This window comes from Erpetoichthys calabaricus, chromosome 8 (assembly GCF_900747795.2).
Source record: "Erpetoichthys calabaricus chromosome 8, fErpCal1.3, whole genome shotgun sequence".
NCBI lineage: Eukaryota > Metazoa > Chordata > Cladistia > Polypteriformes > Polypteridae > Erpetoichthys > Erpetoichthys calabaricus.
In genome coordinates, this window is record NC_041401.2 from 67,667,556 (window position 1) to 67,683,962 (window position 16,407).

Here is a 16,407-nt window from a genome sequence, read left to right on the forward strand (position 1 = left end):
CGGCGTCTGTTTAATGTTCATTTATTATTTCAACGGCGTATGACGTTAAACTGCATCCGGCTCTGCACGCAGTCCTCCAACTTGCAAGGAAATCATGGGGGTTGGTGGCAGGATTGGCACTCCAGTCACCAAAAAAAAAATTCACAAAGCTCCGAGACTACAGAAAAGACTCCTTTTTGCTCTCCGCGGAGTAGCAGCAGTCCATAGGAAGGCTGCTCGCATCATGAAAGGGATGGGGGAAAGCCATTGGGAGCCCCATCCTCGAAAGAGTCAGGTCTATTGGGGATCGGAACTGGTGTGGTGCTGAGGCGTCGCCCGCTGCACGGCAGCACTTGGGTCAAATTTGAGGCGGCCCGTACGCGTGGGCGCATGGAACGTCTTGTCTCTTGGACAAGATGATCATCTTCCACTGCTGTCGGAGGAGCTGCGTAAACTCCGCATTTTAGTGGCGGCACTCTCTGAGGTGCGCAGACCGGGGACTGGCCAGATCTCTGTAGGTGGATACTGTACACCTTTTATTGGTCTGGTCGGTCTAATGGCTGTCGTACTCGGGGAGTAGCTGTTGCTGTAGCGGATTGGCTTCTCCCGATGGTGTCCAATGTCACTCCTTTCAACGAGCGTATTATGACACTCAGATTACGGCGCACCCAGTGTGCCTTGTCTGTTGTCTCAGTGTATGCACAGTGAGTGATGTCTCGGCGAGGGAAACATTCGCAGTTTCGCTCGGTGGTTGATGGGTGCCCACGAGGTGACACTCCTCTGGTCATGGGAGACTTCAATGCAGCCACTGGCACTGACAGGGCTGGCTGTGAGGATTATCTTGGTCCCCATGGGTCTAGTGACTGTGGTGAAAGTGGCTCCATGTTCCTTGACTTTGCAAAAGGTCAGGGGCTGTAAATCGCTGGATACTGTTTCCAGCGCCCAGAACCGCATTGTTGGACTTGGTACTCCAATACTAGTGGTGCAGCAAAGGAGGTTGATCACATCGTCGTGGGCAGACGCTGGAGGCTCTTGTGAAACTGCAGGGTCTACAGAAGTGCCCAGTTTGTGAATTCTGACCACAGACTTGTTGTTGCTACTCTTAGGATCCAGCTTAGGTCCAGTCGGGTTACCACCTTGTAGGAAAATGAGCCTGGACTTGGCCAGACTCCAAGATCAGGCTGTTTCTAATGAAACTGCACGCAGTTTGTGTGAGAAACTTGCAGATTTGGGTACAACTGCCGATCCTAATGTGATGTGGGAGACCTTCCTTTACAAGACCCTGAAGGTTGCTGAGGGCTGTGTTGGTGCTACTGGTGTTCCCAGAAGGAGGTGTTTCATCTTGCAAGACACCCTGGATATCATCGAGAGGAGTCTTAGCGCACGGCTCAATAGCAACTCTGGTCTGTACCAGGAACTGAGAAGGATGGCTGCAAGGGCTCTGAGGGCAGATAAGGAGGTGTTTGTTAGAGGAATCTGTGAGCAAGTGACACACCATCTGTCGTCTAGCGACCCACGTCCTCCTTACAGAGGAGTTGAAGCATTACGCACATACATCCAAATCTGTTCCTCGGAGAGTCGCAGTCAGGGCGGCTGATAGAACGGTCCTTACAGATGACACCGCAGTTATGACCCACTGGGCTGGCTTCTTTGAGCAGTTGTTCAAAGGTGATCCTCCGGCTAGGATGTTAGATATTTCTGGGCCCACGGTCCTTGAGGCTGATCCTCCAATTAGCTGTGAACCACCCAATATCACTGAGATTGCACAGGTGGTGAACCAGCTAAGGGGAGGAAATGCTGCAGCAATCTGTGGTATCCGGGGTGAACTTCTCCAGGCTGGTGGTAAGGCTGTCCTCCTGGCATTGCAAGCAATCTTTGCTTCCATTTGGGAGACTGGCATCATCCCAACTGACTGGAAAATGGGACTTGTCATCCCTATCTGGAAAGGGAAGGGTGATCGCCTGAATTGCAGCAACTACAGGGGGATAACACTGCTCTCGGTGCCAAGTAAGGTCCTTGCTAGGGTCTTCCTCAATAGGATCCGTGATCTGTGGGGCATCTGTTGGTGAAGAAAGATTCACAGATCTTGACTTTGCTGATGATGCTGTGATCTTCACAGAGTCAATGGAGACTCTGACCGGGGCGCTTGAGAAACTGAGTGAGGAGTCTGAGTGTCTGGGCTTGCGAGTATCCTGGATAAAAACCAAGATCCAAGCCTTTAATGACCTCTTGGTCACAGCCATCAGCAGTGTGTCTGTCTGCGGAGAGAGTGTCGACCTTGTCGAGAGGTTTACGTACCTTGGCAGTGACATTCATGTCTCTGGTGACTCTTCCTATGAAGTCAGTAGACAGATTGGGAGAGCATGGGGGGGGGGGGGGGTCATGAGGTCGCTGGAAAGGGGTGTGTGGTGCTCCCGATATCTATGCAAAACGACGAAGGTCCAAGTCTTTAGAGTCCTGGTGCTTCCTGTCTTACTATATGGTTGCGAGACATGGATGCTATCCAGTGACCTGAGATAAAGACTGGACTCCATTGGTACTGTGTGTCTTCCTTGGGTACCGTTGGTTTGACTTTGTGTCAAATGAGTGGTTGCTCACGGAGTCCCAAATGAGGCACATTACCTGCATTGTGAGGGAGCGTCAGTTACGGCACTATGGCCATGTGGCGCGCTTCCCCAAGGTTGATCCGGTTCGTAAGATCTTCATTGTTGGGGACCAGAGTAGCTGGACCAGGCCAAGGGGTTGCCCATGTAACACCTGGCTGCGACAGATAGAGGGTCAGATGGACTGGACCGCGTGTCTGACTGGAGGGTTGCAAACCGGGATCCTGAGTTGTTTCATCATATAGTGGGTGCGGCAATGCACTGTACCAGTGCATGCTCCCCAATTTGACTTGACTTGACTTGACTTGTCTCGATTACAGACACCTCTGGAAAACTGATGTTTAGAACAGACCACAATGACAGCAGCAGTAAAGAACCGTTTAAAATTGATTTGTTTTAACAATATGAACTGCAGTATACACAATGGATGCCTCGATATTAGAACAGTAATACTCCGAATTTAAATGTTGGAAATACTTTCTAAGTATATTTTTCCTATTGGTCAGTTTCCATCCCGTTTGACAGTTGGACAACAGTCTTGTCAATCTAGTAGAAAATGTTAGTCTCATTGGAAATGAGACTTGATAGGGGCGATAACGAGGCTTTGTTCAAATAAAGACGCGAAACGTAAAACAGCAGGACAGACAGTTGAAAATAAAGCCAGTGTAACCATTTAGGCAAATTCTGAGTAGGAGGGCTTTTTTTTTAAGGAAAAGAAAAAAAACAAGACATTAGAGACTCTGACTTACAAACACCCGGACTTAATACAAAACCAAGGGGGCCGACCCCACCCCAGTTGCGCTCACTGGGCTAATGTACGTATTTATCATTGTGATCGGGATTCCAAGGGGGAAAGCTCGATTGAGAAATCGTGAATCGAACATTTGCAATGCATCGGAAGGAAGACCAAAATGCCGAATAAAAAAGCGAGTACTGCTCCTTATTTATTTGCACATAAGGCGTTTTATGTAAGGATATATGTTTGGAAGTGCCATTTACAGCTTCATCCAATACCAAAAATGCTAGAGTTGGCCCTGACTTCAAACAGATAAACTTAGGTTTCACAGGTTTGCCTCCACTTGGAATTCATAAAAAATGGTGTTTGGAAAAAGATACATATGAAGTCTTGGCCTTAATAAATTAGTTAGTTCCCCTGACGTCTGTGGTTCTGCATTTCGAAAATGCTTTAAATAGGCTAACCAGATTTTCATAGTTTTAAAATGGGACACAGTTTTATAATCAAAAGCTACAATATGGCTCTTAAAATATTTTAGAGATAAATTGAAAACGCTGGTTTTGGAGACTCCCTCTTGTAGTTTTTTGCGTGTTTTTAAATGTACTGTACATCACATTGATAAGCACATCCCCCTTGGAGTTTTGTCCACACTGGAAGGTAGTGGCTACACCATGTTTGCTGTACAACATATAGTAGCTTTATTAAAAGACCAAAAGCTGGACGTCTAACTTTAAGATACATTAGACCCAAGTCTTCCTTAGATTTTAAGAACTTTAGTAGAAGTAATCTATTGTATACACAGAGTGCCGTGAAATTCTTACTTTCGTGTCCATCCATGCAATACGTCCCCACTCTCCAACACCATGATAACAGGCTTTATGTTTGTTTGTTTTTCTTTTTAAAATGACATACTTTATTTTGTAATATGCGTGTAATCTCAAGATGCAGGTCAATACTTGATATTTTTGTCTTGAAAAATGGACGTATTTGGTGAGTTTTAATGCATTTGCTTTCACATTGGGACTCCATTACCCTTCACCTCCATTGTGAAATGCATGAGCAGGCTATGTATTTTTTAAAATTTATTCAAAAGAAAAATCTGCACTTTAGATTAGAACACAATTTAATGTGGCAAATTAATATATACCTTGATTGTGAAGAAATAATTTCGACTTGAAAGACACCAAACTTGACCTTTACAGAACCTTTTCTAAATCCATTTTTATCAGGAATTTTCTATTTATTCATGGTCTTCTGCATACACAGATAATTCTTTTCACATACTGTACCTCTGAAGTTGACCATCACGCCTTCCATTCTGTTTAATTTTCATCTTAATCAACTGAGAGGATCTCCCACCTAACCAGTTCAGCTCCCAAAGTGGAAGTGGACATTAGGGGTATCTGTGTCTTATGTGTGATGAGTTTTTTAAGCTCCACTTAGCACCAACTGCCCAGGTAATTGGAAGCCTGCAGCAGTCTGGACATTCTGAAGAAGACTACCTCACCCTGAAAATCCAGCCATGAAAAGCAATTTTATTTTACAGGTTTTCCGTATAAATGGTGAGCTCTACAAAGGCTCCACAGTAGCCTTTACAAATTTGATGACTGTGTGTAAACACAAAATGTTTACAATATTTATCCAAATTAAAGTAAACCACCCATGTTCCTTTTCCAACAAAGGTTCACATATAGCCTAATTAGAAGATACCCCTCAAAATGGGCCACACAGGAGCTACTTCCATATAATTTGGAGTAACTTAATGTAAGTATTTTTTCTGAAGTTTTCATAGGTGAAGAAATCAACTTGATGTAATTTTGAAGAGATTAGGTGAATGGCGTTGAAGAACTTTGTTGGGCTAAAATGGGCAGTTTTCCTAAAAACAGCTTCAGTAGTCTGGTTTTGAATGCTGACCTGATCTCGGTCTTTGTAGAATCTGCATATTCTGTTGTGTCTACATAAGTTCTACCCTCAGGGACATCAATTTTCTGACAGCATCCCAAAGAAAGGCTTGTTATGTTCTTTGGTGGCTCTGTAGCCGATTATCTGCTACACTCCTCTCCACTTAAATTCAGTATTTAATAAATATATCCCACTGCTAACACCTTTACAACTAAAACAGTTTTTGTCCTTAGTCTCGACATCAGACCCCATTCCTCACTCTCACAGTCTTGCAGAACTAAAGAACATTGCCTCTTGTCCAGGTAAAACACCATAAAATAATAATATATTTTTATACACTCTTTCTCATGGAGATGTTCTGTATATACAGTGAATCAGAGGTAGTGACTGAACTGACAATGTTGTGGTGTAAAATATAGTGTGCAAGGTACTAAAGCAGTACAATTTGCACAAAGAACCTGAACCAATTTTCTAAACCATCTTTCCGTCTCCAGAGCCTCTAAGTCCACCAAGACAAGAATCAGCCCTGGACAATGACAGTCCAGAGGTAGAGACACTTGTGCATCCACCTATACTCACTCCCACTAACCTAATAGTATATCTCTTCTTTCTGGAAGAATACAGGATACACACAAACAAACATATGAAGGCCACAGAAAGTTGAAACAAAAGTTGACTTGTTATTTATTCATCCATTTTGTGATGTAACTTTAAACAAAAGGCCCCCAAGCCACTCATCAAACCAAGGTTCTATCTGATAAGCCACCATATATTCATTTTGTGGACCCCCACCACCTTTGTGCAGTACAAAGGAACCAGAGGTGTTTAATGGACTGGCACCCTGTCCCCAGTTGATTTTTGCCATGTTTCTAATGCTGCTAGAACATCCTTACATCCGGCGGCGCCGAGAGTGGCAGCCTTTTCAGCAGCTCCGTGTATGACTGTATGTGTATGTGTACTTTTCTACTTTATTTTTCTATTTTTATTTATTGATCACTCCTATCACTTTATTTTATGTTGTGAATTTCCCATTGGGATTAATAAAGTATCTATCTATCTATCTATCTAGAACAGGCATCTGCTCCCTGAGTTTTTGAACTCTAAGGGCGATTTCTTTTTAGACATGAATTAACCTCCATTTAAGAGTCTGCTTACAAAGAAAGTGAGCAAGATTGAGTTCTCTCACTCTAGGAGATGTTTAAATGTTCAGGCTCCTACCATTGGCATGTTTCTTGTATATTATGTGAGTGTTTATTCTTAATACTGCACTGTTCGGCTGTTAGCCCTGTAAAGACCCTTGGGATTAGTGTGTGAATTTAAGGATGCTATATAAATTAAACAGTGATTGATGCTCTGTCCGCTCATGTAGTACCAATCTATTCATTAGGCAACATAGGCAGTCACCTAGGGTGCCATCTTCTTGGGTGCGGCACTAATTTAGCAAGCCAGATTTGCTTTGTTTTGGACAGTGCACCCCATGCTCTACATGCCCATTTAAGAACACATGCCTTCTGTGGTGCCAGCATAGAATAGCTATGTGAATTGGGGAGATGGGAAAGGTGTCAATGCCACTGCTACGTTAGTTTGGTGTGACCCACACCTACCCTCACTAAAAATGCATTGTAAGTGAAGCAGTAATGAGAGAATGAGGATTCACCAAAGAAGGATTCAAAATGAAAAGGCAAAAGACATCAGGTGCTCAATACCACATAAAAGGAAGAAGAGGAGAGGCAAACTAAACACAGTGGTAAGGAAATTCTGCAATTGCATAAAATGTATTTGTTTTATTGCTGCAGCGCTTTTGCATCACTATTACAATTAGCACAAATGTAAGCCAAATAAGTTAATTATGCTGGTTAATTTATGTGCAAAGTAGCCTGCAGGCTGTTAACTACCTGCTTCTATTTAGTTACCTGTATTTCTTTTCCTTCATATGCATAATGGAGTTATACAGACATCCTGGACATCACCAAATTCTGTAGTGGTTAGAAAGGTTTCAAGGTAAAGGTTGTACATTCCGCCTAAAGTTACTTAAATGTCATAATAATTATCTAATTAATCCTACTAAGCATGCCTACACTGCAATATTAAACCAACAAGGATTATACCAAAGGATTTGATTTTGTTTATATTCATGATTATTTAAAAGCATCAGTCAGTGACATGGGTCAGTAATATCATAATTAAATGCAACAGAGAAACTCGGGTGCATTTTATAGCACTGTCATGTCATATTGTAACAAGAGTAAACCAGATCAGGGTCATAGTAGCCTATCCCAGCTACCAAAGGGGACAAGGCAGGAACAAACTGTGGACAGGGTACCAATCTATTGCAGGGTGAACACACACACACACACACCATGGTCAATTTAGTATTGCCAATTCACCTAACCTTCAGGTCTTTGGACAGTGGGAGGAAACTGGAGCACCTGGAGGAAAACTATAGGGAGAACATGCAAACTCCACACAAGGGGAACCCAGGACACAAACCCTGGCCTCCTTACTGTGAGGCAGCAGCGCTACCACTGTGCCACTGTATAGTACCATCTCAGGTGTCTGGGGCAATGTCATGCCAGTCCTTAAATTTTGTTAAATGTCAGTTGAAAAAGCTCTTCAATTATTGTGATATAATGCACATAACTTCTGGAGATAATTGTTTTCTCTTAATTTATTCTCACATTCATATATGTTTTGTTCATTTGCCTCAAGGATCCCAATGAAGATATTATTATTATTACTATTATTATTATTTATCATTAGTTTGCGTGCACACTACACATTTTTAACTATAACGTCTATGTTTTTTACAACTACTGTTTGTGCATTTATTTTGGCTTGGCGGTGTGTGTTTATGGGGTGAGGTTCGCCTGCAGGAACCGTGCCTAGTTTAGATGCTCCACATGGTCTTCGACCGGCACTTGCTTTCATCCATACTGTCCTGTAGGGGTGCTGCAGTATTTCAAGCTGCTCTCACACGCTCGGTGTGATTCACTCTTTCTTCCGCACGTCGAGAAGGAAATGCTGCGCGTCAGACAAATGATTGGACGGATAAAAAATGATTGGCAGGTTCTTGCCAATGCTCAACAGCATTGATACGAAAGACTTAAAAGATTGACCGAAGTGGATTGTGAGCTTTTAAATAAATAAATAAGCATATTGTAAACGGAGGAGCCGCGATATTTCTTAAATCAAAGTCATGGTTAGAGAAAACAAGACATTCCTTTTAAGCAGCTTCTAAAAGACTGTTTTTCAGTAGTAGCGGTGGCTCCCCCCACTTCTTGTGCGGCCTTTTCCGCCTGCTCGCTGCGCTGTCACCAGTCCTCGTGCTGTCGGTTTGATTCCCAATCCGTGGCATTTCAAGTGAAGCTGCATGGAGTCTGCAAAAAAGGCCAGTGATGACTGAAGAGAAGTTATCAGCAATGGAGTTCGGTTAGTGGATTTAAATATTCCGCACTTTATTGATGCTCAAGCGCACTCCCATACTTAATGATTGATTGCACTTACACTTACTTTCTTGTTTCTGACTATCTTTATCGGGAAAAAGTACGCATTAGAAATTAGCCGTAATGTTGGCAGTTGCTGTCAATTATTCGCTTTCTGTTTTCAGTGTCTCAAGTTTAGTTGATATTTATTTTGAATTGGGCCAAGTGTTAACACTGACCTTGCATCTTCACGAACTTGGCTTCTATGGCTGTCCCTATCGCATGTGACCCTAATGTTTCTTCGACTCAAGTTTGCTTCCAATGTGGCTCCAATGTTTCATGGAAAGGTTCTGACTGCCTAGCCCAGAGGTTCTCTGTTGTTACAAGTTTTTGTCTCAACCCATTTCTTTTTTTTAGTTGCAATCTCCTACCTTAATTAAGTAAGCTGTTAGTTCCCAATTTATATATTTTTCTCATATTGATCGAAAACTTACCAACTAAATATGCTAAATATTTACAGAGGTAAGTAAGCAAGATCCTGTGTGCTGGATGGGTATACATTCATTCTTTTTGTTTTTTAGTATTTTGTTTCTTTTTTAAAGTTCTGGTTATTTAAGTGTATGATATATAATTTCTACTAATTATATAATGTTATGTTTTATAATATCATATGGATTTATTTATTTTCTCTGTTACTTATTCACTAATATTCTTACCTAATCTTGTTTTTTTTTTCTTTTCTTGTAACTTTCTCTTCGAAATTGTACAATGCACTTTGAGCTACATTCTTTGTATGAAAATGTGCTATATAAATAAATAAATGATATTGTTAAGCTAAAAAGCACGCAAGTGGGGAACAGTGAAAAGGTGACCAAAGCATTACACATTGTGTTTGTTGGCATCTGCTCTGCTTGTCATTAGTCAAATAAGATTAAGAGGGAATATTCCACAGAAAATTGAATGAAAAAGAGAAGGACAAATAATTAAACATTGAAAGATACAGCAAAAAATAGAAATATTTCATATAAATGTAAATCTTACACTACTATACTTTTCTCTTAAACAATATTGTCAATGAAATATAAAGTGACACGCTGATTGCGAAATCGGTCAAAACAAAAACCTGCTGCCACAGGGCGACTGAACTTGGCCTAGACCATGCTCTGTAAAAAGTAGTTTCACAAAATTAATAGATTGTTCATAGTGTTATTCACCCCTTATATGAACCACATTGGAGTACTTATTTTTGACTGTATTCACATAGTAGATAAAAAACTAATACAGCAACAGTTCATAAATAGCCTCATCATATTGTACATTCAGACAAGTTGAATGAACTTTTAGCAATATGGTGTCTTAAGCAAAGCCACAGAGGTGAGTAAAGCATGAGCTTGGAATTGTTTAAGTTCAGTGTTAAGGAGGCACAGGTTTATTTACAGCAGTCTTTAAAATGTTCTTACAGCTGACCTTCAGCGAACCACATTTACATCAAATATTACGGATCTGTTAATAGTAAGATGCTCTCCAATATATAAAACCCAAGCTCGTTAACATCTTGAAGCATGCAAACCCTACTTGACAGTTGAGAAATTAAGATGCTGTGGCCAGTGATACTTAGAGGTGCTTTCACAATCGGGCAGATATAGGCTAGCTGGTCATTTTATGCAGCCCTGGGCAGTCTAAATTGTCCCTCCATTCGTTTTATATTTTCTGTAATTTAACATACTGTGGCATTTGGTTTTTTTTTGTTACTTTAACATAGATTACTTAAATTCATTCTCTGCTTACTATTTTAAGTAATTCACTCTTTGACCTGATATATTGTCCTGCATTGTTACTGGCTAGCTCTTGCTCTAATAGCTAGTCAGTTATCCTTTAATACAAGCTATTTGTTTTGCCTTACACAGACAGTATTGAAACATGTTCTATTTATTCACTATTGTTCTCTTTTTGCATGCCCCTCTGTATTGAAGGCATAATATAAAAACACTTACACTGCACTGCACTCCTCACCCCTATTTTACTCTGCTTATGGGATTGTCCAAATATGTATTTTTTTTGGTCTGCTAGTGTCCCTGCTCCCTTCTAATTTCGCATCTGACTCTTAGCTCCTTTCATCTGTCTTTAATGAGTGACAATACTGTCCTTAAACTACAGACGTGGCCTTAAGTGGCGAAGTCCAACATAGCTAAAAAATAATAAGTAAATGGCATAATAAGATTGACATTTGTTACTCTACACCAGGGGTGGGCAAAGTAATTCCTGGAGGGCCGCAGTGGCTGCAGGTTTTTGTTCCAACCCAATTGTTTAATAAGAAGCACTTATTGCTCTAGAAACACTTGTGCTTCATTTTAATTATCTCCCTCATTAAGATTTTGAACCCTTATTGCTTATTTAAGTCTTAAACAGCTGCATTCTCGGTTTTTAATTGCTCCTTATTAGCAATAAGATGCAAATGACAAAAGAAACCAGCAGTTATCCATGTTTGCTTGTTACCCTTTAGACCTGTGTGCATTTATTGTGCACTATTTGGTTTAATTAAATACTTGGAAGGAAAGAGAAGAGAAAAAAAGTGAAGGATTGAGAATTACCCATCCATTTTACACTTCAAGTATTTGGATGATATCCTTAGAATGGAAAAAAAATCTAGGATATGAGAATGACTTGACTTGCTTGAGTTAAAGCAGTAACAAGCCATGAAATGTAGTTATTGCCAAGGATTGTTTTCTAATTAAGCAACTGGGTTGGAACAAAAACCTGCGGCCCTCCAGGAATGACTTTGCCCACCCCTGCTCTATACAATGGCTGTACATATTTCCAGCTGATTATGTAGCGTGAATATTTCTTTAGCATCCTATTTTTTTATAAATTATTCTGACCAATGTTGTTTTTCTTTTTCATTTAAGATCAGTGGATAAGCTGTGAAAAAATAGCTATTCTCCATGGTGGATTTTTGCTCTCTCAGAAGAACTATCATCCCAGGTTGCTATGCACACTAACAAAAAGTGACTGGCAGACTGTTGGACAACCAATAGTGCAATCTGTAGAGGAGATTATCCGATCGCAAAATCGGGACTGCTCAAGTGGGACACAATGTTGGAAGAAGATTGTAGCTGTCTTGTGGATAAAACTTCTGAAGTCTAAAGGGCCAGACAGCAGTTTAGATCTAGACAAGAGATGGAAGGAAGACATTTTTTTCTCTATAGATAACATACTGCCAGCAATAAACTACACTCTTTTATTTGAGCTATTGAGGTCTCTATGGGCATCAAAGCTGTTTATTGAATTTCTCTTTGCACTGCCAGAGGAAGCTTTGTACAGAGCACTCAAAAGATGGGTGGATCATATACTTAGTGACACTTCCACTGAAGATGTGAAATTTTTCTTGGATTGCTGGTGGGAACTACTGAGATTCAGGCCTAAGGTCAATGAAGAGGACCATGTAACACAAATGTTCTCTTCTGAAGTGTTGAAATGCATATCTGAGGAGTCATCTTTGCAGCCTTCTAAAAGGTTCAAGGTAGACCCTGATGCCTCTGAGCCGCAGTGTGCATTTCTTTTACTGTTTGATGCTTTGAAGGTGATGGCAGGTCGCATTTCCACATTTGAAACTCAGTGCATGGCCATGGCAAATATCTTGGATAGTCTGTACACGGCATTTCTACTAGATAGCAGTATTGTCCTTCCCATGGATGTTTATTTGAAGAAGATTGTAAAATATGTGGGAATACAGGGTTTTTCTAAAGAAAGTCACAGAATCGACAAACTGACTGACATTATAAAAGAGGCTGAGAGAGAATTATCACCTTCCCTGAAGCCATCCCATTTAAAACCAAGGAATTCCTCTCTTCCAGTGTTTTTAAAGATTTTTATAGAGCTACGTAAGCTATGGAGCCTCACAAGTGATGCCCAGTACTCCATGGAGAATTGTCATCCATTAATAGTTTTCAGGTTAGAAGAAGGTATTCTTCAAGTACAAGAAGCATTGGATGCATTGCCACCATCCAAAAAGTTGTTAGTATGTGATGCGATTCAGCATTTACAGGAGTGGCATTCAGTCTGTCCATTTCCTGAAAGCACTTCTTGCTTGGTTAGTGATGTAATGCTACGTCTTGTGGTAACAGCCATCATAAATAATCATCTGGATAGGGATAAAGAAGCATGCCTTTTGTTTTCATCAAAAGAAAGTTGGGTACTTGCTGGGGACGAGTGGATAACATGTTTAGAAAGCAATCAGGATGCATTCAGAGACCCATTCCTAATACTTGAGCTAGCTTCAACACTGGTGAAGGCATGTTCATCTAACCTCATGACTGAAAGTTTATTGCAAATGAAGAAGCTAAAGAGAATTATTGTGAGTCTGTTTTCTGAACTCTCCCTCAGTCAGAAAAATATGCTTCTTAGAGAAGTGTTTTCCAAATGGGGTCGTAAAGGTTTGTGTGGCAGCTTGCCTTGCGAACTGACTGCTGGTTTTGGGAGAGAGCTTAACTTGGCTTTCAATTGCATCACTCGGACTGAAACTGAGCACCACTTTGAGAATGCTGTCTCTAGTGTGGCCATGGTGGCCTTTCAGAACCCAGAAGCTACATTGCAGAGAGCGTGTCACTTAGCTGTGGTCAACCGTGGCTCTCACAGACTAATCAGCCTCATTTTGAAAAATCTTCCTTGTTTGATTTATGCTGGCGATTCATTGTCAGAGTCATCTTGTAGTTTTTTTGTCGATTGTCTCCGGGACACTGTGTGGAGGAAGCTTTCTTCCTCACTGGAAGAGGAGCAGTTTATAGACTTCATTCAGGCCTTCTTAGAACCACATCATGTTACCAGTAACAATGGGCAGGAAGAGGTCCAATCACTACCACCAGCAGATATAGTGAAGGCGTTTGTTCTTCCTTGTCTGTTGGACCAGTCCTTTAACCTTGAGCTCTGCTTGAAAATTCTTCATATAGCTATGTCACAAAAAAACAAACAAGATGATACCATTACAGAGCACTGGATTTTGGGTTGCTCACCTTTCCCCCTTCTGTATTCTCTTTGTCAGCTGCTAGATTCATGCACAAGCTTTTGGCAGGAGAACACAGTTAATTTCAGCACTACCAAAGTCAGTCTGGAAATAAAAGACCTCCTAATTAACACGCTTGAAATGCTTTGTGATGTGGTTGGTGAAATTATTGAATCTTCTCCAGGCACGTGGTCCCGTTCTATTTTCTGGCTTTATGACAAAGTTAAATCCGTAGACTGGAGTGTTCGTCTACGGCTCAAGAGTGTATGGAAGCATCACTTCAAAAAGGAGGTTCCAGAAGTTCAGTTTACTGTTTGCAATCTTCCAGAACATGAGTATGCAGGGATTGACATTCCAGAATATGGGCCTGGAACTGGGCTTTTAGCATGGCTTGAGTGTTGCTGTCTCTCCGATACCATGAGAGATCACATGTTGGAGTATCTGGTTGTCAACTTAAAGAGTGCAGAAGAGATCAACATGTTCAGCAAAGGCTTTATGCTGGTACTAGTTCAAGCAATGCCTTGGTGTAGTCCTGCTGAGTGGAAACGTTTAAAATTTGTGGTAGACAAACTTATGCAAGATGGAATCCTACATGTACCATACACACTAGAGTATGTAGAATTTATGCCAATGCTCAACCTCAGACCTTTTGTATATGATCTTCAGCATTCCATATTACTTCTAAGAGTTTTTCAATTATTATGTAGTTCCAGCTGCTCTAATTGGTTGACTCATGATGGCTGGCAGCATGTAGGAAGACTTTATTCAGCCTCTGTGAGAGGAATCTTAGATTCTCTAAAAAGGAATGTGCCTGCTTCCAAGAATCTAGATCACCACACAGATGAAAGTCTAGATTTGAACAAAGAAGTCCAGTTTGTATTGGTGCAGTTGTTCTGCCACCTTCTACATGTTATGGTTATGATGCCTCAAGAGACATATGAACCACTGTACGTGGCTTCTTTGGAGGTTCTGTCTGAATATGAATCAACAGCAAAGGACGCAGCAGGTAATCTCTCCTTTCTTAGCAGAGCTAACACCAGACAATTTTTAAAGTCCATTGCTGAAAACTTGCCAATTGTAGAACAACGCACAACTCTCCTTCAGAAGATTGACCGTTTTTAATCTCTGTCACATGCACAGAATGTCAGGGTTTATTTTAAGGTCTTTTCTTGTAGTCTCATTTTTGTTTTCTAAAAATAAAAGTGTATGTCTCTTCATTTGCATCTTTGATTTTTCATTTAATCTGTTTGCCTTGTGGTGAGTGCAGCAACGTGCTGTAATCGATGCATGCTTCCAACCTCCTCCTCCTCCTGTTTTGGTCATCCTCAGGTCTTGAAGGAAATCGGTAAGATCCGCACAGCATATTTATTTTTAATCCTTTCAGTGTTTTAAATTTTTTATTAACTAGGGGCCTCTGCCCCCTGCTCGCTTCACTCGCCAACCCCTGTGTTTTGTTTAATCGGATATACAATTTTAAAAGCTTTTTTTTTTTCTTTGGAATCGTTGCTTTAACTGTTGCAGGACCACAGATTCTCATAGCGTATGGTCCATTATTGTGTAAATCCATGTTTTTTGCATTGACTGATGCGAAGGCAAAAAGACTGTTTTCTGCTCTTTGCCTTTTATTTCTGGCCTCGCTTTGTCCTGCTATTTTTTCAATTACACCTGGTTCTGATGATTAATTCCCTTTTGTTTACGCTAATGCGATCTTTACTATCTTTTGTTTTGATACTGCAGCGACTGACGTAATAAAGTGTCACAAAAGTTCTACTTGAACAATCGCCGACTTCGTAACCCCAAACATAACTTTCTAGCACTTTTTCCAACCCCTCCTCTCCCGGGTCTCGCACCCCCTTACCGCATCAATCAGTACCCTGCTATCAGTCTTCCGTGCTGTACTCCGCCCTCCCTCAATCGGACGTAACAGTCACTTAAAACAAAAAAGGCTTCAACTTGGCTTGGACGCTACAATACTTTAAAATTTTACTGCGTTTACTTTAAATCTTTATTAAAAACAATATTTGGAATTACCTTTTCTTCCATATCGCATTGCATTTTGATTCCGTCTTTGGAGACACATTGTGACAACGCAATGTATAACTGCCCGTGATTGAATATTGTTTCTGTTTCTCTAATAAATAATCTGACATTTTCTAATGTTTGTTCCTGTGATTTGTTAATTGTCACAGCAAAAGCTATTCTCACGGTAAACTGTAAACATTTTAATACAAATGGCATATCACGATCTCCTTTTGTGTCTATTGTTATTCGCGGAATATATACATTACCTTTCTTGTCGCCTGTTAAAATTTACATTGCTTCTCTGTGATCATAAATATACACCTGACCGAATTGTGTATTCTTTGAAATGAAACATGTCATTGCTTTGACTAGTGCGGGAGCACAGATTCTCATAGCGTATGTTCCATTATTGTGTAAATCCACGTTTTATGCATTGAATGATCCGAAGGCGAACACACTTTTTTTTCCACTCTTTGCCTTTTATTTCTGACCTCGATTTGTCCTGCTATTTTTTCAATCACTCCTGGTTCTGTTGATTAATTACCTCTTTTTGTGCTAATATACGATCTCTACCATCTTTTTTTGAGATTGTAGCGACTGACATAATAAAGTGTCACAAAAATTCTACTTGAACATTCGCCATCTTTGTAACCCCAAACACAACTTTCTACCACCCCCCACCCCCCTTACTGCATCAATCGGTACCCCGCTATCAGTCTCCGATGCTGTATCCCGCCCTCCATA

General features: G+C 40.8%; 1 protein-coding gene across 1 annotated transcript; it reads left to right on the plus strand.

Annotated features, from left to right (window-relative positions):
* Positions 1 to 8,219: 8,219 nt before the first annotated feature.
* gemin4 (gem (nuclear organelle) associated protein 4) lies at positions 8,220 to 14,858 on the plus strand. Its single transcript, XM_028806700.2, has 2 exons — positions 8,220 to 8,649; positions 11,549 to 14,858. The coding sequence occupies exons 1-2, from the start codon at positions 8,616 to 8,618 to the stop codon at positions 14,761 to 14,763; spliced, it is 3,249 nt and encodes a 1,082-aa protein (XP_028662533.1). The 5' UTR covers positions 8,220 to 8,615; the 3' UTR covers positions 14,764 to 14,858.
* The last annotated feature ends 1,549 nt before the right edge of the window (positions 14,859 to 16,407 follow it).

Coding starts and splice junctions, on each gene's coding strand:
- gemin4 (XM_028806700.2), top strand. CDS start 8,616: ATGACTGAAGAGAAGTTATCAGCAATGGAGTTCG. Junction 8,650..11,548: donor GTTATCAGCAATGGAGTTCG/GTTAGTGGATTT, acceptor TTTTCATTTAAG/ATCAGTGGATAAGCTGTGAA.